General features: G+C 42.1%; 1 protein-coding gene across 1 annotated transcript in view; it reads left to right on the forward strand.

The window, feature by feature from the left end:
* Window positions 1-22313, forward strand: part of MOSPD2 (motile sperm domain containing 2) — a 279719-nt gene extending 257406 nt beyond the window's left edge. Inside the window, exons 14-15 of the mRNA XM_082246726.1 lie at window positions 14027-14129; window positions 22023-22313. Coding sequence (XP_082102852.1) covers window positions 14027-14129; window positions 22023-22166 — 247 coding nt within the window. The 3' untranslated portion in view covers window positions 22167-22313. The remainder of the gene's footprint in view (window positions 1-14026; window positions 14130-22022) is intronic.
* Window positions 22314-26542: the final 4229 nt, after the last annotated feature.

Here is a 26542-nt window from a genome sequence, read left to right on the forward strand (position 1 = left end):
GGGAATGATCTTCCTTCTTGAGCTTTGCTTGCTCTAAGATGCTGTGCAGAGGATTTTCCAATTGAGACAACAGGCTGTCACACATTTCTTCAAAGTGACCCCTGTTCCTTTTCCCAGAGATATCAATATCATTCAAACATTTCATATTCATAGGCAGATCTGAAGCATTTGCACTCATCAACTTCTTAAACTTTTCGCCCTCCTGAGCGAGTCGCAGTAAAGGCCTACTATTTGATTTGATATTCAGTTTATATTTCTTGCCAAACTCTTCACAGAAGTAGCCAACCAGAACATCATCAACTTTCCTTCCACCAACATAGGGGTTAAAGGCAACAACACAGTTGAACCCAGCGATCTGGGTGGTATCCATTATAGACCTCCTCTCTGCATCAGTGAAGAAGCATGGAACTGCAACACATTCTTTTACAGGTTTCTTCAATGCACTTTCTGCTGAACTATTTGACCGCTCAAGGTCACCTAGTTCCTTTTCTCTATCTGAATTCCACATGGAATGTATCTCAAGATCACGATCAAACTTCTGCCACCCGTCTTTCACCAGTTCCATTTTGGAAACACTCCCTGAAAGGCACTTATTCATTTGCTTCACGTTTTCACCAACAGCCTTAGTTTTCTCCACTAGGTGGCGTTTGCTTTTTTCTCCCAGATTTATATCACTTGCTTTAGTTTTCTCCGCTTTAGTTTTCTCCACTAGGTTTTCAGCCTGAACTGAGAAATCATCACATTTCTTACACAACTCTTTTGTTTGCTGAAGCTCTAATGATACATTTTCCAATGCTTGAAGTTTTTGAAGGAACGGTTTATTCCAAAGGGGTGATTCAAGCCACGTGTCATCACATTTCTGAGGCTCACTCAGGACAGACCCCAAAACACTGATCCTTTTAAAAACTGCATCAGGCACACTATCCCCTCTTTGGGACAGATCCTCTGTTGCCTGGAATTCCTCTTCCAGTTCCTGCAACGGAATCTTCATCTCTTCTACTTGCTGTTCTAAGGCTCGCTTAGACTTTTCTAGCTCCTGAACTCTTTTCACAACATCATCCTTGGAGCGGACCAAATCTTCCATTTCTGTACACAGCTGTTGGTTAACTCTTTCTAGTTCAGCCTTACACTCTAGAGCTTCCTCCAAAGAGCGAGCCAAGAACAGGGCTTTGCTCTCGTTATCACGCACCTCCGTTTCTGCACGTGCGCGTTCTTCTGCATATTTTGCAGACACAGTCTTCTCTTCACCAAGCATCTGATCAAACTTCTTTTTCACATCTTCAACACACTGTAATGAACCAACGCTTTCTTCCATGCGTTTTTTCATATCCGCTATCTGAGCTTGCAATGTTGCGACTTGCTCTGATAGGTTTTTCTTTGCTTCCGCCTCCTCTTTTAATTGTTCCAGGAAGCCATTTTTCTCATCTTCCATTTGTTTGAGCTTTGTGCTAAAACTCAGCCTTTGACACCTCTCTTCCTGTAAGAGTTCCTGCGTGTCTTGCAGCTGCGATTCCAAGATAGAAAAATCTTCCGCAATTTCTCTAGATTTGCTGTCTGCTTGAGAAAGCTGATTTGTGACACTGTCCAACTCAACCTGCAATCGGGTTGCCTTCTCTGACAGCTTAGCACACACTCGGTCACCTTCTGACACCTTGACTTGCGATTCCAGAAGCTGTGCCTCTACTTTTTTTCTCTTGTGTTCAGAATCTCCTTTTCCCTGCATAAGAGCCTTCACCTCATTGGCTAGCATCTGGGAATAAGAATGTAATTCTGCCACACAGGCTTCTTTCTCCTTTAACTGCTGCTGGAAACGTTGGGCTTCACCTTTCCAACTTTCACAGTCTGCACGTAATTCATCTACCACATTGCTCAAAGTGGTGAGCTCATACACAGTACTCAGTAATTTAGCCTCTCTTTCACTTTTCTCGTTGTCGCTGAGAGACAATGTCGTTTTCAGAGCGACATTCTGTTCCTGCGACTCCTGCAGGTCTATTTTTGTAACTTCCAAACACTGAAGACTTTTTTCCAGCTGATTACGCAACTCCAACATTTCACACATACTTTGCTTCTGCAAAGTCTGAATTTCAATTTCCTTTTCCATGAGGATGGTATCTTTCTCCTTTATAGTGTCTTGACATTTTTGCAACTCGACCAAAAGAAGAGCAGTGGATTCTTCCCACTGTAACACATGAGACTTGAGTAGTTCATTCATTTCCTGCAAGTTTCTATGCTCCATTTTAAGCAATTCCAAGGCTTGTTCCTTTTCTTCCATTTTCCGTTGCAAGGCATCCAACTCAGCCCTGCACACATACTCGGTTTCTTCCAAACCGATGGCCTCCATTGGCTGCTGGCGTCTCTGTTTCCAGCCTGCCATGCTCTCTTGATGAGCCTTTTGTTGAGCTGCAAAGCTCCGTTGTTTCAGCATCTCCCCCATTTTGGGTTTACTTTTCATCTGAGCACACTGCGTCTCCATAGCAGTTTCATCAGTGTTGCTAGGGACAACACCCTTCCTCTTTAGTAGACTCTCTTTAGGCATGGATGGGGCTGGTTCAGACGGTAGCATCCCCTCCATCCATAGAATCCGGTCTCTCATTTCATCTATCTTTGCATTCTTCAGGCGTTTTGAACGCCCCATCTTCAATAACTCCACAAACAAATTTTTCACAGTCTAGCAAAAAATTTTCAGACCACTGTCTCTTTAACACATGTAGTTTTTCTCTCTCTTGCAAGATCTCTTTTCCTGCACACACAGTTTGTGCAGTCACTTGCACCAGACACAACAAAGTTCATCAAATAATTTTGAGACCGCTGTCTCTTTAAAACACTTTTTTTTTTTTCTGTCAGGATCTTCTCTCCTGCACACATAGATTGTGCAATCTCATGCACCAGATAAAGTTCATCAAACATTTGCACTTCCTTGCAGGGATCTCTGCTTATGCCCACTGCATACCTCCACCATATGTAAGGGATTAGCTCGGTGGTAGGCGTATGGGTGACCCCTTTGGGGGTGCGTTTTCACAGAGAGATAGCCGAGCAGAGGTTGAAAACAAGACTGATTTATTCATGCAATTTACTTCACATAATTGCAAGCGTCAAAACAGCCAAAATAAAATAAAAGACAAAATAAATCCTTGCCTCTGTGGGCGGCTACCTTCTCACGCTGGAACCTACCTAAGAAGTCTTCCCAACCTACTGTTGGGCCGACACTGCTGATCCTACAGCAGACACTCAAATGTCCATTTGTTTGCTTTTCACACAGCACAAACATTGTCCATTGAACATGTCCCTTTGTTTTCTTTCACACAGCACATGTTCATTTATAACAGGATCCTTTACTCTTCACACTCTTCACATGGAACACTTTGTCTTCTCACCTTTGAGACGTCTTCACTCGTGGTTACCCTCCTTAGCTTCACATCGCTGTAGGGGGTCTTCTCCCATGCTCACCAGCTTGTCGGGAGGCACACATCCGACTGTCCCCCTCTCCCAGCCCACACGGCGACAGGCGGCAGCAGTCCTTCTCCCATGCCCACACGGCGTCGGGAGGTACACGTATGTCTGTCCTCCTCTTCCCAGCTCACACAGCGACAGGAGGCAGCACTCAATAGATTTTCTCTGGACAAATTATAGAGGCCTTGATCTCCTCATTCTGAACAGCTGAATGGTTTTCAACTTCCTGCTGGCTCTTTTTGCAGCCAACACCCTATAGTATCAGTGAACTTTTCAAAGCAGGTGGGAATGTGTCTCCTCTCAGTGACTACATTCCCAGATTTACCTGACTTCCTGTCACAATATATATATATATATATATATAATACTGTGTGTTTGTATGTGTATAATACTGTGTTTGTGTGTCTGTGTATACTGTGCGTGTGTGTATATGTATACTGTGCATGCGTGCATCTGTGTATATATTTAATAGTGGTTGTGTGTGTGTATACTGTATGATTTGTGAGTGGCCACTGCTGCTACCGAAGTCTACCGATCAAATTTTGTTGAACAGCCATGCTGGGTCAAGCCACTCGATCAGCTGCTGTGTTGCCAACCATCCACAGAGGAGAAAAATGCTTGCAAAAATCCACTTGTTGCCATTGGGAGAGGGTTGAGTGGTAACTGCTGAGCTCGGCCACGGATCAGGCTGAAGGCAGATCTGGATGCACACCTGTGCAGTGATATCATGGCACAAATCAAACACAGCTTTTATTCACATGCTTCACTGCCTGATCCGAGGGCGACCACAGCAGTTCCCATTCAGCTGGCTCCACATCTGTACATGCAAAGTTCAGAGCCAGCAACAGATGGATTTTTTTTTTTTAAAGCCTTTTCCCGCCAGCCGCCTGCCACACCAAGGACAAAGGTGAAAAGGTGTGTGTAAGGGGACATTGATATAAGGTGGCACTCTGAACAGAATCACTGAGTTGGAAAAAGGATCACCCCCTTGTGTCAGTATTTTGTTGAACCACCTTTTGCTTTAATTCCAGCCTTTAGTCTGTTGGGATATGTCCTTTGCACATCTAGACTTTGCAGTATTTGTCCACTCTTCTTTGCAGAACTGCTCAAGTTCAGTTACATTTGATGATGATCGTTTTGGACGGCAGACTTCATGTCCTTCCACAGACTTTCAATGTGGTTTTAAAGCGGTAGTAAACAGCTGGATGTTTTTTCTAACCTGCAAGGTAATGTCATAATGTGCTATCATCGCATACTAGCACATTATGTTAAACTTACCAGAAAAAGCATTCCAGCCCCACGATGTCACTGCTGCAGGCACTCCTATCTTCACTCTGTCTTCCTTCTTGTTTCGGAGACTCCGGCCAGTTGCACAGCAGGAGCCACCATTTACGGCACGTGACTCTGAAGGAACAGCCCAAATGGCCATTCTTTCAGAGTGCATGCACGGTTGATGTCATCGGCTACATGTACAGTAAATATCTCCTAAACGGTGCATGTTTAGTAAATATTTACAGTACCTATAGGTAAAAGTCTGAGATTGGCATTTACTCCCACTTTAAGCCTGGGCTCTGACTAGGCCAAGTAAGTACATTCACCTTTTTCTCCTTGCTCATTTTTGCTGTGTGCTTTGGGTCATTGTCATTTTGGAAGGTAAACCTTCTTCCCATTGAAGACTTTCTGGCAAAAGGCAGCAGATTTGTCTCAGAATTCGATAGTATTTTGGCCCATCCATTTTTCTTCTATCCTAACAAGTGCTCCAGTTCCTGCTGCAGAGTAACACCCCATAACAGGATATTACCACCTCCATACTTAACTGTAGGAATTTTAGTCTACTCTGACCATAGCACCTTTTTCCATGTGGCCTCAGAATCTTCAAGGTGCATTTAAGGTGGTCAGGTGAGTATAAAATTGCATTATTTAGCCTCAACACAAAACAATATGTCTGGCGGAAGTCCAATACAGCTCACCATCCAAATAACATCATTCCTACAGTAAAGCATGGAGGGGGTTCCATCAAATTCTTGAGGAAAATCTGCTGCTCTCCGCCAGAAAATGTGTTAATGGGAAGAAGGTTTACTTTCCAACATGACAATGAGCCAAAGCACACAGCAAAAATTACCACACAACAGTTGAAGGAGAAGTTCAAGGTCCTTGCATGGCCTAGTCAAAGCCCAGACTTAAACCCCATTGAAAATCTGTGGAATGACTTGAAGACTGCAGTCTACAATCTGTCACCATCAAAAATAACTGAACTTGAGCAATTCTGCAAAGAAGAGTGGGAAAATATTGCAAAGTCCAGATGTGCAAAGTTAGTAGAAACATTTCCCAAAACACTAAGGAGTGGAATTAAAGAAAAAGGCGGTTCAACAAAATACTGACATAAGGGGAGTGATCCTTTTTCCAACTCAGTGATTCTGTTTTCTATTTTTTTTTTTTTCTAACATGTTGGTGTTATGTCTTTCACTTGGATGTTAAGAGTTGCACTAGTAAACACAGCTGGATAAAACAAAAATGATGTCTGTCTTCATTTCAGGCTGCAACAAAGCAACAAAATGTGATTATTTTAAAGGGGGCTGATTCTTTTCTATACCCAATGTATAATATACATAGACCTGACCAAGGTGGTCATTGTCTCAACAGTTGTTGGTTTTATTGAAGTTCTTCTGTAAGCTCAGGGTACAAGGACTGTGGTATACATTTGCATAGTATACAGCAGGTGCAGATTCTGTTCAATCCTTCTATAAGACTCTTCCACTGGCCATGCCCATTGTTTAATGTGGTGCGCTATGCGCACAGCAGGTCACCATTTCCCTGATAGGGGTCCAGTGCATTATTTTGCCCAGGGGCCCATGATGATTATTATTATTAATATTATACAGGATTTATATAGCGCCAACAGTTTGCGCGGCGCATTGCAACATGAGGGCAGACAGTACAGTTACAATACAATACAGGAAGAATTAGAGAGCCCTGCTTGTTAGATGCTGTTAAGGTTGCACTGCCCATGGGAGGCTCCTGATCCCTTTACTGGGTCACCAGCTTTGTCTCCTGCCACTCTGCATTTCGCCAAGCTCAGTGCCCCTCCGCGTGGGCCTACCCCCATTAATGTTGTGTCGTAAAGATGGCTGCCACTTGGCGGCCATCTCTAAGCCTGGGGGCCCCATAATCTTCCTTTGCCCGGGGCCCCATGAGTAGTCAGTCCGCCCCTGGGCAGGTGGGAGGAGGTGGAGGAGTCCCCCTGTCAGAACACAGTAGCTCAGCGGGGAAGATCGCTGTTCTAACATCTGATTGTTAGTACAGAGGCTCCTCCCCAGCTCTTCAGTTTTTATTTTGTTTTGTCCGTTGGGTTGAACGTAAAAAACAAATAGTGTGTACTAGGCTTAAAGTATTTGTAAAGGCACAAGGTATTTTACCTTCATGCATTCTATGCATGGAGGTAGAAAACCTGTGTGCAGCAGCCCCCCTAATACTTACCTGAGCCCCCTCTTGATCCAGCGATGTCCACGAGAGCCTTACCTCTTCTGGGACTTGCACTCCTGATTGGCTGTTGGTAGCAACGGGAGCCATTGGCTCCTCCTTGCTGTCAGTCACAACTAGGCATGTGACGATATCAGATTTCCATGCTGCGATTAATTGATTAGGGTTTTGTCACAGTATACGGTATTATCACGGTATTCAATTATTAAACTTAAATTATTAAATTTCTACCTCACTTCAATTTCATTGCTGAATTTAGGGACTTTGGTTCACTTTTGCACATAATTATATAGTCAGTCAGTACAGACTCTGTGAACCAGGCCTAAAATAAGCCATCAAGCAGTGTCTGGCCTGCCTGGTGATGACTGGTCCTGGCGCTCTGATCCGATGGCCTGGTCATTAGGGGCTAAATCCTTGCGGCCCAGAAGTGGTTAAACCTGCAGGAGGACCGGTGTTTTTATTTGTAAATTACTTTTCACATGCTTTAGGCCTAGTTCACATGTATGCGGGTTGGCGGTTCACATGTATGCGAGTTGGCGGCCCACATTTGCACAGGCATAGCAGCCCATTCATTTGAATGGGATGCTATGCCCTCATTTTACGCAGAAAAAAGGTGCATGCAGCATTTTAAAAAAATGCAGTGGCCTTTAAATCCATCCTACTTCTGCACCATGCGACTTACCTGCAGTTCCTGCTCTGGCAAGCTTTCTGCGTTTTTAAATACATGGGCCCAGCATTTAAAAACAGTTTGCGTGTGCAGGAACTGCAAGTAAGTCGCATGGTGCAAAAGCAGGATGGGGTTCACCGCCACTGCATTTTTAAAAATTCTGCATGCGGCTTTTTTCAGCTGAAAACGCAGGCATAGCAGCCCAACCCCATTCAAATCAATGGGCTGCTATCCCTATCCCTGTGCAAATATGGGCCGCCAACCCACATACATGTGAACCGCTAACCCGCATACATGTGAACCGCCAACCCACATACATGTGAACCGCTAACCTGCATACATGTGAACCAGGCCTAAAGCAATAGTAAAGTAATTTACAAATAAAAACACCGCTCCTCCTGCACTCCACTTCTGGGCCGCAAGGATTTGCCCCCTTAATGACCAGGCCATCGGATCGGAGCGTCAGGACCAGTCATCACCAGGTAGGCCAGACACTGCTTGATGGCTATATAATAATGTAATGTGGGCTGCTATGCCTGTGCATCTATATATATATATATATGCTGCTATGCCCGTGTATGTATTTCTATCTATCTATCTATCTATCTATCTATCTATCTATCTATCTATCTATCTATCTATCTATCTATCTATATCTCCATCTCTATCTATCTATATCTCAATCTATCTATATCTCCATCTCTATCTATCTATATCTCTATCTCTATCTATCTATATCTCTATCTCCATCTATATCTCCATCTATCTGTATATCTATCTCTCCATCTATCTGTATATCTATCTATATATCTATCTCTCCATCTATCTGTGTATCTATCTCTCCATCTATCTGTCTATCTATCTCTCCATCTATCTGTCTATCTAGTGACAGTGTATGGTAAAAGTACTTGCAGACACTTGTAGAAGGCAGGCACTGTGTCTCTCACTGTGTCTCTCTGAGCCCGGGAAGGAAGCATGTGGGTGTGTGCTGAGTGGGAGATGTCTGATTGGTTACAGGGAGGAGCTAAGTCTCTCACTCTAGGATCATATTACCAGAGCTGTTTTCTATTGAGTGAGTGAACTGCTGAGTGAGGAATGAGTCATCCAAATGTATCAATTCACGAGTCAGTGAGGAGCAGAGAAACTCGGTATTTTAAAAATGCCACAATAACAATACCGTGGGTATGCAATACCGCAATATATTGAATTACCGAAAACCGGCATATGTCTAGTCACAACCAATGAGCCAATCAGGAGATGGAGAGGGCAGGGCCGAGCCACAGCTCCATGTGTGAATGGACACACACAGCCACGGCTCTGGACTGTGCCTGCTCTGGTGCCTCCAGAACAAGCTGCTTGCTGTGAGGGCACCCGGCAGGAGGGAGAAGCCAGGAGCGCTGACGAGGGACCCGAGAAGAGGGGGATCCTGGCTGCTCTGTGCAAAACAATTGCACAGAGCATGTAAGTATAACATGTTTATTATTAAAAAAAATAAATAAAAATGCTTTAATATCACTTTAAAGGGCTGCAGAGTATCAGTGGTATCCTATTAGACATTCCTTATCGTTGAGATAAGAACTGCAGAAAGCAAAGCCTGTTTATGCAGTGTGTGGTTGCACCTATGTACAGTATGTATATACTGTAATTACAAGCTATACTTAAAAACATGGTTTTCAAAAACATTAGCACACTCTATGTTCACACTAAAAAAAAAATATGTTTTAGGTCCACCATGAGCTTACAGAACAAACACAACCACTGTACAGACAAGAAAATTACGTAAATCTAGTAATTGCATAAAATAGTAATTTATCATTGGAAGCAAGTTGTGGAAGTGTTGTGTGGGTTAAAAAGGTGCCAGGCAACAGCAACAGAAGAGTGTATTGTTGTGCAGTAATTACTTTGGCATTTTGAGTGTATGAATGCACAAGGTTCAAAAAGTGCACAGACTTCTGAAGTTTAATGAGCCACCAACTTTGCTGCCGAATGCTAATTAATTAATTTCTAACTCTGAATTGGTTCCATTTTGTGATAATGAATAGAGTGGCAAAATGGAGTAGCAGCACTATTATTTGTTTGCTTGTGTTGTCAAGTTAATTAATATTCCCTCACAAGTTCAAAGGCTGTCTGAAGTACGATTGTTTGTGATGCTGTTCCTGGAGAGTCTAATAATGACAGGGCTACTAGGAGTATTCATTAAAGTTTCATGAGAAAGTGGTTATGGACATGAAGTGTATACCAACAGCAATAATTTAACTTTTACCTAGACATTAATGTTGTTAAGATTCAGAAATTGTTTTTAAGTACAAAAATATTGACCATTCTCACAAAATATTGATAAAAAAAACTTCAGAAAGTTTAAAATAACTGAGGGGTCTTACAATACATCCAGCATAGGGGCCCCAGGTTTTCTGTATTAACGGTTACCATCATGCCAAGTGTGAGCTTGTAAACAATCCTAATTCAGTCTTTACTGAACTTTGGTTCTGAAATGTTGGTCCTGTGCACATTATACTTTTTAAACATCATGCCAATAATCTGTTTTTAAATGTATTTATTAAGCAATTTAAATACATAGATTTTTAATTTCAACCATCCTGTCCTATGTATGAAATTAGTTATGATTGTTTCAGGATAAATAATTGTTCAGAAAAAAATATATAGTGGACCCACGTGTTTAACACCATTGACAGCTTTTTAAAAGCACTAATGGCTCAGTTTCTCAGGGAGTGCAGAAAGCAGGAGACCAAAGAGAAATAAGACAGAAAGGAATTAGAACAGATCAGATGAGGGCAAAAACCAGCCGCTTTCTTTTTCCCATGGTACGCTTCGAGCTCCACAACAGTCAAGGTGCTCTAGTCATTTGGGATCATAGCAACTCTCCTGGCTACTTGAAAAGATTGTTATTTTAGAAATTGAATAGTGTGAAAAAAAAATGTGCTTTAGGCAAAATTTGTTTCTAAAATCTTAACATGCTCTGTAACTGCCTATCTCTGGGTTAATTTAATTAAAAATTTTCCAGCAGCTGTAATTAAAAAAATAAACAGGAGTAGAATTAGGGGCTACAAGTAAACATTGCAGTCTATATAGGAAATAACAGTGGGATAGATAGGCCAGACCGTAATCATTAGAGAGGAATACTTTATTCTGCAAATACAAACTTCTGGTTCATCCCATATTTGTTTCTAGGTGTTTGAACCAGTGCAGTATGTTAAAGGTTAAGTTCACCTTTGAAAAATGTTACATGTTCCACCTATTTTTAGGGTGGAACAGGTAACCTGTTCCAGCATCTGCAACCTCTACACCCCCCCCCCCCCCATCCCTGTGACAGCGGGCTGGGGATCCTCTCCCCGCACCCGCTGTTGCAATTTAAAAACTACATGGTCATGCAGGGCTCCGCCCACACAGCCACATCATTCATTTTAATTTTCCTGAGAATGAATGCCTATCAGTATCAGCCAACTGATGGCTTGTAGTTCTCAGTGAGCTGCGACAGTGCTGGTGAGCTCTGTTATAGTCCATAGATCTTTCTGCTCTCCGGTAACTGCCTGCCTGTTCAAGGTACGAGCAAACCGCTATCCTGAGAGTCTGCAGGAGCCTGAGGTTGCACCTATGACCTGCTGACCACAGGTGCAATGCTCTGCAGGCTCTTTAGAGAAAAATTAATAAATGCACATTTTTTAAATTGCAAAAACAAAATGCATTTATATATATTTTTTTTAAAGAAAACAGCCTTTAAGATACAAAATTATCATATTTCTTGTTGTATAGTCATATGTATTTTCCAAAGCTAGAAGTCCAATTCAAAATCAGTTGATTGCCACCTAAAGGCTTCTGTTATTGAGCAAAAAGCCAGAGCAGCCAATCCGCTTTTAAAGCTGAATTCCAGGCAGATATAAAATACTAAAATGAGTGCAGTTCTGTGTTCAATAACAAATTATTAAATGTGTATTTTTTTAAATGCAAATAGTGTACATACCTGAATTTTTGAAGTCTTGGTATCAGGGCCGGTGCTAGACTATTTTGCGCCCTAGGCAAGACCAGCTACTTGCGCCCCACCCCCCACACACACATTAGGAGTGCCTCCTTACACATCAGTGCCCCCTTACACATCAGCAGTGCCCCAATACTCTTCAGTGCCCCCTTACACATCAAGAGAGCCCCTTAACACATCAGAACCCCCTTACATATCACAGCTCTCCCTTACATATCAAGGATACCCCTTACATCATCAGTAACCCCCTACACACCAGAGGTACCCCCTTACACATAAGAGCCCTCCCTTATATATCAGGAGAGCCTTCTCACGTTGGAAGTGCCCCTTACTCATTTAAGCACATCTACACATCAAAAGTGCCCTTTTCACGACAGGGGAGCCCCCTTGCACACCAGGAGAGCCCCTTTACACATCAGAACCCCCTTAAATATCAAGGGTACCCCTTACATCAACAGTGATCCCTTCACACCAGGAGTGCCCCCCTTAAATATCAGGATTGCCTCCCTACATGAGGAGTGCCTCTACACATCTGAGCCCCCTTATTCACTAGGAGTGCACCCCTTATACATGCACCTCTGTATATCAGAGCCTCCAATTACACAACAGCAGCTCCCTCTTACATCAGGTGTGCCCTCTTACATATGGGGAGTGCCCCCTTACATAAACATCCAGAGTGCCCCCTTTACACCAGGAGTGCCTTCTTAAACATCAGTGGTGTCCAGAGATGTATAGTAACTAAGTAGAACTACTTCACTACTGTACTTAAGTACCGAAAGGCGGTATCTGTACTTTCCTGGAGTCTAATTTTTTTCTCCTACTTCCACTTTTACTTCACTACATTTTTTCAATGATTTCAATACTTCTACTCCAATATTTTTTTTTTTGTGCTGCATAGTTACTCGTTACAGTTATAAAAATTACCACTGCCAAAACAGTAGATGGCAGGTTTCATGAAGCTCAAAACGTGTGTATTATCAGCGCATACGAAAATAAATGCTACTGTATGTATAAATAAAAGCTGCATTTGAAATAATAAAAAACAATATGATGTTCAAACTTTTGACTTCTTTCTTTAATAACTACATAACACTGTACTTGTACTTTTACTTTCAGTACTTGCGTAGCAATTTTTTTTTCAAAACTACTGGTACTTTTACTTTCAGTACTTGAGTAGCAAAATTAAAAAAAAACTACTTGCAATACTTAAGTACAAAAAATGTTGAATACTTTAGTACTTCTACTCAAGTCACTTTTTGATCGAGCACTTCCACTTCTACTCAAGTCACTTTTTGATCGAGCACTTGTACTTTTACTCAAGTATGGGTTTTGAGTACTTTATACAACTCTGGTGGTGTCCCCCTAACACATCAGCATTGACCTCTATACACATCAGAGCCCCCTTACACATCACAGCCCTCCCTTGCATATAAAAGTTACCCCTTACATCAGCAGTGTCCCCTTACACACTAGAAGTGCCCCTTTGCACATCATAGCCTTCAATTAAACATCCAGGGTGCCTCCTTACTGTGAGGTCCCAGATGATGTACAACAAGCAGTGACCACATATCTGGGAAGAGACACTGCTCACTGCATACTGTCTGCACACTGCTCATCCCCTGCCCTCACACAGGACCACTATGTTCACATAACGACTGCCCACCTATCAGCATGAGGATTACACCTGACTCCTGGACATGTGTGGATGCTGAATGAATAAAGTGCTCCACTGTCACCACACCAGCCGCTCTAGTGTTTGACTCTGACTACCTGGACATGGCTATACGGGGCTCCGCTTGGCTCTTACTGTGCTGGGCATGCAGCAGCTGCTTGTGTCTAGGAGAAGTGTGGAAGGAAGGAGTGCTGGCCATAAGGAGCCAGGCGGGAACAGCTGAGGCTGGGATTTCTTCCTGCCTCTAAAAGCCCCTGCCACTAAATGCTTCTAAAAGCCTATATGTGCATGGACACGTAGGCTAACATGCAGGGGAGTTTAGAGGCAGAAAAAAATGCCTGATCCCCCTACAAACAGCTGTAAAAACATTCAGTGCGCATGAGGCCTAAAGTAAAATTTTAAAATGGCATCCAAAAAATAAGAATAATAATCACTTCCCATTACGAAACATTCTAAACATGATATATTGTTTTTTGTTGCCCGTTGTTGCAATTTGTTTTTGTTTTGTTTTTTAAGACAAAAAAAAATGTTGGCTGAAATCTGACTTCAGCATAAAAAAAACTTAAACTTTTCTCTCCTAAAACTTTTATAAGTGAAGCTCTGAGTATGACATTCAGTTATAGCTTACATTATTCATCTTTATGTGTAGACAGAGTGTCTGGTGTACTTCCCATCAACAGGAAGAAGTGATACATAAGCAAATATTTATTGTTTGTCTAAGGCTGTAAGATTTATTAATGAAGCTCTGTTTTAATTTATGTAGATTAAGATGCCACGTTGTGGAAACCAGCAAGCCTTCTACATTAGTATTAAAGGAAAACTCATTAAACAGGAATTCTTTAGGAAGTGACGATCTTCAGTTTAAGGTAATAGCATTATCAACTACTTATGCATATATGATTGCTGTGCATCATATATTATTTTAAAATAGCTAATGATGTTTAGCATAATAATTTTTTGTGCTAGAAACATTAAGTGTACATTCAAAAAAAAAAAACAAAAAAAACTGGCTTGCTCTCTCCTGCCCTTTCTCAACAAAATAACCAGGGTCATTATAGACCTCAAAAGCAAACATTTCCAATATAACATTGACCTGGCCAGCCCAAGGATGGGTTGTTTACATCCTACAGGATTCCAAGTCACCCTGTGCAAAGGCAAAGCTTGCATCAGTTCTGACCACAGTGAAAATAACCAGTCCCAGTGCACACGCAAGCTCAGCACAATATTCATACTCTAGATTACATTTGGGTTTATTCAGAATATCATTTAGTAACAAAATGATTTTATAGATCACACTTTCATAAACAATTTGAGAAGTTTATCAGACTCAAAATTCTTTGAGATAAAAGTGCAGCAGTAGGAGACACTGGGATATTTTCTAAAACGAGTGCACATAGAATCTAAGAGAGCTGTACATAGTAACCGATCAGCTTTTAACTTCAGCTTGTTCAATTAAGTTTTGACAATAAGCCCTCATTCACACCAATACCATATGTCATGTGATTTGACAGATCAAAATCGTATGACAAGGCGCACCCTATTTTTATCGATGGAACCCTTCAAATCGTTGCGACTCGAGTTTGAAAGAAGGTTCCTGCACTACTTTTCTGAGATTTCATTGCAGCTTGCATTGACTTCTGTTAAATGAAGCCGCAAGCCCCAATGAAATCCGAGATCCACACTGCACTGATCTGCCGCTTTGAAATCGCACCACTTAAAGCGGGGTTCCGGCCACAAAATCAACATAATCGATTTTGTGGCCATCCGCTTGCTTTTCCCCACCTGATACAGAATTGGATAGTTAGGATATATTTTTTATTTTTTTTACTTACCTTGTAATTGTAGAAAGAAATACTCGCCTGTCTACCACTTCCTCCCTCGGCGGCCGCGGCTCGCGCCATCACTTCCGGCTTGCAATGATTCCTGGGAGCTGAACGTCATCGCTCCCAGGAATCAATGCGACGGCACCGGCCCCACTCGTCACTTCCGGTGCGACACCGTATTCCTTGCTAAACAGCTTCTGGGCATGGGGGGTATGTTTATTGAAAAAAATGTTTTTGTGGCCGGAACTCCGCTTTAAGCCACAGTGGTGTGGTTACTATGCACAGCTGCAACAGATTATGTGAGTCTCCTTATACCTAAAATACAGCAGTCTGCAGAGGAAGATAAAGATTCTATATATCCATGTTTTCACTCAAGATTCTCACAACTCTCACCTTAGATTCAATCATTAAAATGTGTGAATTTTGGGTGAAAACCTCAATGAACCCAAACATTTCATGTTGTCACTAGGGCTGTCCCATATGTTTACCAAATAATTAAAGAAAGCACCTTTATTTTTAAAATTTTACATTGATTTCTATAGTATAAGATTTACTAAAGTGAGTTAGTTAAAGCCCATTTGAAGTTCCACAAATAAATGCAATTGTAAAAACATTGTACTAATGATCTCCATCATTCAAAGCCTTACCAACCAGTTTTATATTATTGGACATTCGAATGGACACAAGGGTTATGCTGAGTATGCAATTTGAAAAACAGCCAGTTCCTGCTGTCATTTGTACAGTGTGTGCAGCTGCCTGTCCCTTGTTGAAGGGACATGCTGGAAAACCAGCATCCGACCAGCAGCCAATCAGCGCTGGAAGCCAATGGCTTTGAGTACTGATCACAATGTGTTCTGGCAGAAGGGGGGGAGTAGGGAGGGATAGGCGGGATGTCCCCTCTGTCAGAACACAATAGCTCAGTGGGGGGAGATTGCCGCACTAATGTCGCATAGTTAGTATGGCGACCGCTCAGTTTTTTGGGGGGTTTTTTCGTTCAGGACACTGTACGTGTGTACCGGGCTTTAGACTTGATGCATTCAGTAATCAGATCCCAGTAATAGAGCTGATCTGACATTCTCCCTTCTCTTCTCAGTGAATCCTTGTGCGAGGGCACTTGTTATGAAGGGTTTGGCTGCTACTGTGCTATGGCAGCACTACTGGAGTGTCAAACAGGAAGCAACATTTTTATTTACAGAATTCATTGATTTTAAAGTAACAATAAACCCACATTGTTAAGAGCCATCAATAAATGGTGTATTACATGCAGTTCATACTCACTCATTCACTATAGGATTCATTTTGTGTATTCTGCAAAAAAAAAATGGTTGATCCTGTTTTTCGCTTTCCCCCACTTTAGTCCATGTCCCCACTGATGTTGGAGATTTTGCAGAACAGTGTTTGCAACCTGTGCACATGCTCAGTTCATTGTATTTTCTACCTTAAGCATTTCCTCCCCATCACATCTGAGCAGCTCGTGTGACAATAGTCACATGTGGGCGTATACACAGTGGTAAATGACAGCCCACCCCCTCCCTCCTCCTCCATGCCCACTAACCAGCTAAACATAAAATGTGTTTAGTATCACTTTAAGGCAAAAATCTGTTCACGTATTTTAATTTATGGATGAAAGGTGGGGAGGTGTCCTGGGTTGGAGCTCTGCTCAGGGTGTTGGACACTGAAAGTGTCAAGATTACCAATAAATGTCTTGGAACTTCGGGCGATCAGGCTGTGCCTGGATCACAGGACGGACCGACTCTGGGGGCTTCCAGTGTGGATTCAGTCAGGCAATGCCGCTTCAGTTGCTTATGTCAATCCCCAGGGCGGAACAAAAAGTGTGTTGGCAGTCCTTGAAGTAGCCGGCATTCTCCCGTGGGCATAACACTTCGTTCCGACCCTCCCCGCCGTACACATTACCAAAGTGCAAAAACTGGTAAACAGACTATCTCAGTCAGCTAGCCTTGGACCAAAGGAAGTGGTCCCTTCACCCGGATGCGTTTTCATCCGATATGTCACCAGTGGGGCACCCCCAAGATGATCTGTTGGCGTTCCAGGTTACCAGAAAAGTTTTGAGGTTTGTGGCAAGGTCATGGGCTCCTCTGGAGGATGCCACAGACGCTCTGGTGGCCAGTATCGTCTGATATACGCCTTCCCTCCTCTCAAGCTTCTGCCGAGGCTCTTGCGCAGAATCGAGGCAAAAGGGATTCCGGTCATTCTAGTGGCCCCGAACTGGCCTTGCTGGTCTTGGTACGCCGACCTGGTGCGACTGGGCGCCGACATCCCTTGGAGACTCTCAGGGGAGGATCTCTTGCACCAAGGGCAAATCTTCCATCCAGCTTTAGTCGCTGGCTTTGACGGCTTGGCTGTTGAAAGCCAGGTGTTGAAGGATGTAGGTTTGCCTGGGTCGGTGATTCCGACACTGCTGAAAGCTAGGAAATCTACCTCTAGGAAGATCTACCATCGTACTTGGAAATCGTACATTTTGCTGCTGCAAGACTTATCCACCTTACCAACCGTTCAGTGTCTTCCACCCCTCTCTGCCAATCCCTTCACTGGCTTCCACTCACCCAACGAATAAAATTCAAAGTGCTAACAATAATTTACAAAGCCATCCACAACTCTGCCCCCAGCTACATCACTAACCTGATCTAAAAATATCAACCAAGCTGCTCTCTTCGGTCCTCCCAAGACCTCCTACTCTGTAGCTCCCTTGTCACCTCTTCCCATGCTCGCCTCCAAGATTTCTCCAGAGCTTCTCCCATTCTTTAGAACTCTCTACCCCAATCTGTCCGACTGTCCCCTAATCTATCCATCTTTAGACGATCCCTGAAAACCCTTCTCTTTAGAGAAGCCTACCAGGCTAACTAATAACACTGTTTCACTTGCTCCATCAGCTCATCCCCCACAGCTATTAACTTTTGTATCAATTGACCCTCCCTTTTAGATTGTAAGCTCTAACAAGCAGGGCCCTCTGATTCCTTTTTTTCCAAATTGTAGTGTAACTGTAATGTCTGCCTTCATTTTGTTAAGCACTGCGCAAACTGTTGGTGCTATATAAATCCTGTATAATAATAATAAATACATTTAGTGGAGTAGATTGGTGTTCACCCTCGCTCACATTCGGTGGCTCGGGTCTTGAACTTCCTTCAACAGGGGGTTGAGCAGAAATTGGCCGTGAATACCATCAAGGGCCAGGTGTCGGCCTTGGTGGTCTTCTTTTAGCGACCCTTGGCCACACACTCCCTGGTGCGTACCTTTTATTCCTGTGGTTCGACATCTGACTCCACCGGTGCAGTCTCCTCTACGGTCTGGGATCTGAACTTGGTGCTTTCAGTTCTCCAGAAGCCTCCCTTTGAAAATATTTAGGAGATTCCCCTGCTTACGTTGTCCCAAAAGGTGGCTTTTTGGTGGCCATCACTTCTGCTCGCAGTTTGTCAGAACTGGCGGCGTTATTTCGTTGTGCTCCTTACTTGGTGATCAACAAAGATAAGGTGGTTTTTCGCCCATGTTTGTCGTTCCTTCCATAAATTAGTCTCTGATTTTCATTTGTATAAGGACATTGTGTTGCCTTCCCTGTGTCCCAGGCCCAAACATCCTAAGGAAGTTGTATTGCATGCCCTGGATGTGGTTTGAGCGTTCAGGTTTATCTGGCAGCTACGAGTCTTTTTTCGGAGGTCAGACTCACTGTTTGTGCTCACGGATGGGCGTAGAAAAGGCCCGTTTGCTTCTTCTGCAACCATTTCAAGATGGATCAGACAGATGGTGACTCAGGCCTATTCCATCAAGGGTCAGGTTCCTCCTTTCCCTGTCACGGTGCACTTTACTTGGGCGCTTAGTGCTTCTTGGGCCTTCCGTCTTCAGGTGTGCGTTTTTTTTTTTTTCACAAAATGGTCATATTACCAAGTAATTTCCCACACACTGTATAGGCATACTTGCAACTACACCCCAAAATACATTCTGCTACTCCTCCTGAGTATGGCGATACCACATGTGTAGGACTTTTCCACAGCTTGACCACATACAGAGGTCCAACATCCGAGTAGCACCTTCAGGCGTTCTAGGAGCAAAAATTACACACAAAATTTCCTGACAGCCTATCACACTTTTGAAGGCCCTGGAGCACCAGGACAATGGAAACGCCCACAAAATTACCACATTTTGGAAAGCAAACACCCAACACATAATCTAGGAGGCATAATGCATCTTTTGAACATGTCATTTTTTTCCACAAGTTTTTGGAAAATGTGGAAAGAAAATGAAAAACGCATCTTTTTTTTTTTTTTTTTACACAAAGTTGTCCATTTATAAGATATTTCTGACACATAGCACGTACATAGCAAAAAAACACCCCAAAATACATTCTGCTACTCGTCCTGAGTATGGCGATACCACATGTGTGAGACTTTTACACAGTCTTGCCACATACAGAGGACAACATGCAGGGAGCACCATCATTTCCTGACTTCCCATTACAATTTTGTGAGGCACTGATGTGGCACGGATGAGCACTGATGTGGAACGGATGAGCACTGACGTGGCACGGATGAGCACTGACGTTGCATGGATGAGCACTGACGTGGCATGAATGTGGAACAGATGAGCACTGACATGGCATTGATGTGGTACGGATGAGCACTAACGTGGCATGGATGTGGAACGGATGAGCACTAACGTAGCATGGATGTGGCATTGATGAGCACTGACCTGGCATGGATATGGCATGTATGAGCACGGATATGGCATGAATGAGCCACAGATGAGCACTGAGGTGGCACGGATGTGGCGTGGATGAGGCACAGATGTGGCGTGGATGAGGCTTGGATGTGGCATAAATGTGGCACGGATGGCCATAGATCAGGTATGGAGGCAGGGGATGGGTGCAGCTGCAATTTCTCTCCTCTGCTCACACGCTGGACCGATTGCTGTGTACCGCGTGCGAGGAGAGAAATGAACTGGACATGCATCGGTTTGTTGACAAGTGATCGATCCGTCATTGGATGGAGCGATAACGTGGTAAAGGGCCGCTGTCATTGGCCCTTTTCCACGATCCGGGATTCGCCGGTCCCTGGGACCTAGCGAGCATGGACACTCCCGTATGCGTGCCCCAGGGGGCACACGGGAATCGCGTTTCTGGAAGGACGTCATTGTACGCCCTCCCAGAATAAGCCGACCGCGCTGTAGCCGTCATTTGACTATGGCCCGGTCGGCAAGTGGTAATGTAATTCTCATCCAAACTGTTTGCACTCGGTATGCATGAGAAAACAAACAGAAAATGGATTCATTTACACTACCGTTCAAAAGTTTGGGGCCACCCAGACAATTTCATGTTTTCCATGAAAACTTACACTTTTATTCATCAAATGAGTTGAAAAATGATTTGAAAATATAGTCAAAACATTGACGAGGTTAGAGATATGGATTTTTATTTGAAATAATAATTTTGTCCTTCAAACTTTGCTTTCATCCAAGAATTCTCCATTTGCAGCATTTACAGCCTTTCAGAACTTTGGCATTCTAGCTGTCAATTTGTTGAGGTAATCTGAAGAAACTTCACCCCACGCTTCCTGAAGCACCTCCCACAAGTTGGATTGGCTTGATGGGCACTTCTTAGGTACCATACGGTCAAGCTGCTACCCCAACAGTTCAATAGAGTTAAGATCTGGTGACTGCGCTGTTCACTCCATTACAGGCAGAATACCAGCTGACTGCTTCTTCCCTAAATAGTTCTTGCATAGTTTGGAGGTGTGCTTTGGGTCATTGTCCTGTTGTAGGAGGAAATTGGCTCCAATGAAGCGTTGTCCACAGGGTATGGCATGGCGTTGCAAAATGAGTGATAGCCTTCCTTCTTCAAAATCCCTTTTACCTTGTACAAATCTTCCGCTTTACCAGCACCAAAGCAGCCCCAGACCATCACATTACCTCCACCATGCTTGGCAAATGGCATCATGCACTCCTCCAGCATCTGTTCACTTGTTCTGCGTCTCACAAATGTTCTGTGTGATCCAAACACCTCAAACTTAGAATCGTCTGTCTATAACCATTTTTTCCAATCTTCCTCTGTCCAATGTCTGTGTTATTTTGCCCATCCTAATCTTTTCCTTTTATCGGCCAGTCTCATATATGGCTCTTTCTTTGCCACTCTGCCTAGAAGGCCAGCATCATGGATTCGCCTTTTCACTGTGGACATTGAGACGGGCATTTTGCGGGTACCATTTAATGAAGCTGCCAGCTGAGGACCTTTGAGGCGTCTCTTTCTCAAACTAGAGACTCTAATGTACTTGTCCTCTTGCTTAGTTGTGCATCGGGGCCTCCCACTTCTCTTTCTATTCTGGTTAGAGCCCATTTGTGCTGTTCTCTGAAGGGAGTAGCACACACCATTGTAGGAAAACAAGAGTGTCTTGGCAATTTCTCGCATGGAATAGCCTTCATTTCTCAGAACAAGAATAGACTGTCGAGTTTCAGAAGTAAGTTCTCTTTTTCTGGCCATTTTGAGAGTATAATCAAACCCACAAATGCTTATGCTCCAGATACTCAACTAGTTCAAAGGAAGGCCAGTTTTATAGTTTCTATTATCAGCACAACAGTTTTCAGCTGTGCTAACACAATTGCACAAGGGTTTTGTAATCATCATATAGCCTTTTAACACAATGTACCATTAGAACACAGGAGTGATGGTTGCTGGAAATGGGCCTCTGTACACCTATGTAGATATTCAATTAAAAATCGTTTGCTCTCATAGCCGAGTGTTCATTTTTCATATAGTGTATGAATCAGCATTAGTCTTGGAGTTTAGAGACCACCCATGCATGGGTTTGATGTTACCTAATCTTCCAGATGAATATTACAAATATAGGCATGTTTAATGTTATAGTCTTTAGCCTTTAATGTTCTACTTTTACAAGTTGCCCTTTTCACAATTTATTTTTTTCTTCCTTTCAGTTAAATCAAATACTGGAAGCAAACCGAAGACTGGAAGAGCAGATTAGGCAGTGTGTCTGGTATCAGCATATAATAGCTTTTTTATTGTCTATTTTGGTGGCCATAGTTTTAGCTATGTACGTTTCCAAAGACACAAGAAGCTAGGTAACACTGAAAATTCTGCCATGCTGATTCGTCTGTGGAAAGAAGAAAACGTTCACCTGACCAAAGTTGCCTTTACTATTCAGTGTGTGATTGAACTACCCAGTAACATGAATAATCAGGATATCGGAGACACGCATAATGTTTTAGAAGCCAGCTTGTGTCTCATTTTAAATATCTTTTGTAGCTCGACAGTGTTGTTTAGACATTTCCAGTTATTCATTTAGGATTTTCTTTGCAGCTCTGAGGCTTTACATATTTGCATTGCAACATTCCTTTCTGGCCATGAATAGACGTTAACAGAGGCCAAAGCTCCCTTAACTGCCAAAAAAAAGCTGTTTATTGCAGCAGGTATATAAACAAGAAGCATCTATTAAAATATATCAAAATATGTAATTACTGTATGTGACCGAAAACCAACTTTTTCAGAAGAAATAATCTATGTTTAGTAGAGGTGTCCGACAAGGGTTAGGAGCTTGAGTAACCATATCTAACATCTTTCCTCGGATTCTCAGGTCATTTGCTATTTTTTAGGTGTTTTTGTACAACAAGGTTTCATTGCCTAATTTTATCCAAATAGGCTTAATAGGTGGTGAAGTATTCTTCCATGTGTGAAGAATGAGCATCAGAGCATATTATACGTCAAAGAGTTTACACCTCTTCAGTTGCAATGAATCCAATTTGCTTTGATTAATATAGTGAAATTATAGGCTTACCCAAAACGTTCTCATCTATGGCGGCAGCACCAAGATTTGTTGATTGTAGATAGGGACAGTAAAAGCAACTGTTACAGAGCAAAGTTAATTCCTTTCCTTCTTCTGGTATTGCAGTCTGTTCAACATTTACAGTCGTGTGAAAAAGTAAATACACACCATGAAAACTGATTTTTTTTTCCAATATATTTTAGCAGGCAAATGTTGGATCTTTATTCAGACAGTGTCTGAAGTTGATGATTGGATAAAAACACAAGGGGACATTTACCAGTACAATAGTTTACTCAACAAAAATATCAATTGTTGTAATTGTGCCCTGTGAAAAAGCAAGTACACCCTTAGCCTCAGATGTTAGTATAACAGAAATTTTGTAGCCAAGAGACCCAAGATATTTGAGCTTTAACCACTTGCCACAAACCGACGTACCTGTACGTCGACTTGAAAAAGTCTTTGTACCAAGATGATGCCTGCAGCTGCATATAGATGCCAGGACCTGCTTCTATATGCATTGCAGGCAGATTATGATTGGTGATTAAGATGCTCTATAAGTAGCTTACTGAAAAAATCACTGCACCCCCTGCCTGAGTACCTATCCCAAAAGCCCCCAGCCCTGATGCAAGCAGTGGGCTGGCTCATGGTAGGTGTTTGGCAAGTATCAAAATGTCTTGATTGGCGAAGGAGTAAGCATTCCCATGCAGATCACATTTGCATGATTTTATCCAGTTGTAATTCTGAACCTCAATGATTGAAAGTACTGAAAGCTAATAAATAAAAACTCTTAGTGTGCAATTAAATCAGGGCAAGCAATGTCTGTACAAAAGAGTAGCCTATATATTTATACAAGACTGGTTCCAATGCACAATCCCTAAAGGCCCTTTCATACAAGCATTCAGTCTGGATCCGTCTGTCAGTTTTTTGGACAGACGCAGACTGAACTGCTATCTAATTCTTTGGGCAGACTCAGGTCAGTTAGTGTATGCCATTTTATGCAGACATAAACAGATGCTGTTCGTTTATGGCCTTTTTAGTAAAGAAACATTTTTTTGTTTATACTTTTGTCCACCTATGACTATTCTCATTAACAATTTAAGAAAATAGACAAAAAAAAAAGTAAAAAATGTATGTTAACTGAACTGAAGATAGATGCACGAACCGAAGTAAGAGTTCAGTCTTCACGGGTTTTTGTTTTTTTTATATCCTCTTTTGTGGTGGAACTGATACACTTGTGTGAAATGTCCTTTTGGAGTTTCTTATTATTGGCACCTAATCTGGAGCACTTGACAAATTTCTTGGATTTAAACTGGTGGTAAATGTTGGGATGCCAAAACTGACATTTTCTTTCCTTTAGATCATGAGAATGCATACATCAAGGTAATTGTATGTATGATTTGTTCAGTTACACTGCCTGTATATAAATGCAGTGTTGGAATGAAGATCTAATGATTGCCTGTTCAAATATGACAAAAAAGTCAGCAATGTGGCTTTCTTTTTTACACTGCTGTATAACATTACCACGTATGTAACGCATTCAGAAAGTGTTAACAAGTCTGACAACCACTGCAGGTATCTTTAAAAGTACTAAAATGCAGACATCTACGCTGATTGAACAGCAGAGTTAACGATTTTAGCCATTCTTAGTTGCCCATGGTGTCTCCCTTATGTTTCTTAAAAGGGATGGCAGACCATACATTTATACATTTTTTGTTCAACCAGTGGATTTAACAAAAAAATCAAGTGCAGATTCCTGCATCCACACATTCAAGGTGGATGGGTGAATCACTCCCGCAGCATTATTGTGGTACAATACAATGATCAGTGTTGCCTGCTATAGCGCCACTGATCACTCAGGAAAAACCCAACAGGCTGGTTTCACACAAGCCATTTGATCGACTTGTATACAACCAGCTAGCCCATACATGGATTGAAATTGAGCCATTCCCTGCTGAAACAGGCGCATTTGATCCATGTGTGGCTGGCTATAGTTCACCTTTACTGACTTTTGACAAACACAAACATTACACCATCCCCTGTAAATTAGCATGCAGTGCTTTCTTTTGTAAAAGAAAACTTCTTTTTTCACGTGTACATTTCACAGTTTCAAATGACTTGATGACATCAAATGATTTATTGACAAGTCACTCCAATGTGAACGGGGGCTTAGGAAGTTTGGCTGTGCCTAAATGGACTTGGGTAAGCAGATACCAAATAGATCAGCACTAAAAGGAAATACCATGGAAAATATATCGGTGGCCAAAAAAAAAAAGCTGAGAGTGAAAATTACGAGGTTAATGTATATCAGCAGATAGGAGAATCTCTGAAGCATAACGCTGAAAGACATACAGTATATACTTGTGATTTACTGCTTGGAACAGTTTCAGGACAGTAATATTCCCTTGTGGAGATTCGAATAGGAGAAAAAGTGACAAGGTTTTAAGTGGTGGGGAAGGGTTAAATCTGGTGCATGGGGACTACAGAGGAGTGTGCTGATGTTGACATGAGTGGTAGACAGGGGGAGGACCGAACAACACGAACGCACCCCAGAATTCAGTTATCAGTCCATTCTATCACTAAAAACCTTGGACTCTTGCATGTTTGACTGTATGGACTGTATGTCGTCTTGAAATATGCAAGTCTTTCAAAGACAGCTGCTTCTATAGTGGGACTGATGCAGCTTTCCTTTGTGATTTTTGTGAGTGGTTGCGTTGCTAATGGACATATCAGACAGTGATGACAAGATGTAATCGTAGAAAGAGTCACATGTTTAATTCGCAAACTTGGCTAGAATGAAATGTGACCTCTAGTTGGAAGGTGACAATCCACTATGCATTGTTATAAAGCAAATGGACACTGAGGAAGGAGTTTACCTTTGCATAGTGTTACACTGCCTGTGACTCCCAGAAAATAATTATCTGTCATGTGTGACTACCTTTTCTTTATCGTATCATAGCGGGTTTGAGTGGGTTTGAACCAGGATAAAAATTGATACTGTCACTGCTCTCCTGGTTGTAAACTGTCCATTCATTTAGTATGTGGCTGTTAATGGAAGGTAAGTATTATATACTTACATGCAAAAGGAAACATGCATATCAGACGTAAGGATTTCTGTTTTTTTTTTTTTTTTTTTTATGGGTTCTTTTATGACCTTTTTTACAACAGGGCACTATAAAGAGAAGCTTTCTGTGACCATTACTGTTCTCTTATAAATTGAACAAGGAGATGACAGCCTTCCGATTAGCATTAAATGCACTACAAATTCAGAGTGCCAAGCCTTTGCTCAACCAAATGCACTTACAGCCCTGTTTCTATATTTTTAGTTCTGCTAAAGGTTTACCCAGTAATATTGGCCAGAGTGTAATGGAATCCATTATTACCAACAAAAGTTTTACTTATTTATTGGCCACAAGGTGAACGGTCAAAAAAGCACATTTACTAATCTCTGAAAACAGGAACAACAGTGGACATGTTGAATGTTAATTTTATTTATAATCTATTCTATTACCAAAGAATGAAAGTTGAATCCTGATTGTTTGCCACAGGCAACAGCTTTATATCTGCTTCAGTTTTTATGTCATGCCCAAATATAATTCAATTAAAAGCCAAATGAAGTTCCTATAGTCTCTATTTAAATTCTCAATTTAAATCTATTTGCTGATACATTCTGTAAAG

Source organism: Pelophylax lessonae, assembly GCF_965119305.1.
Source record: "Pelophylax lessonae genome assembly, chromosome: 2".
Lineage (NCBI taxonomy): Eukaryota > Metazoa > Chordata > Amphibia > Anura > Ranidae > Pelophylax > Pelophylax lessonae.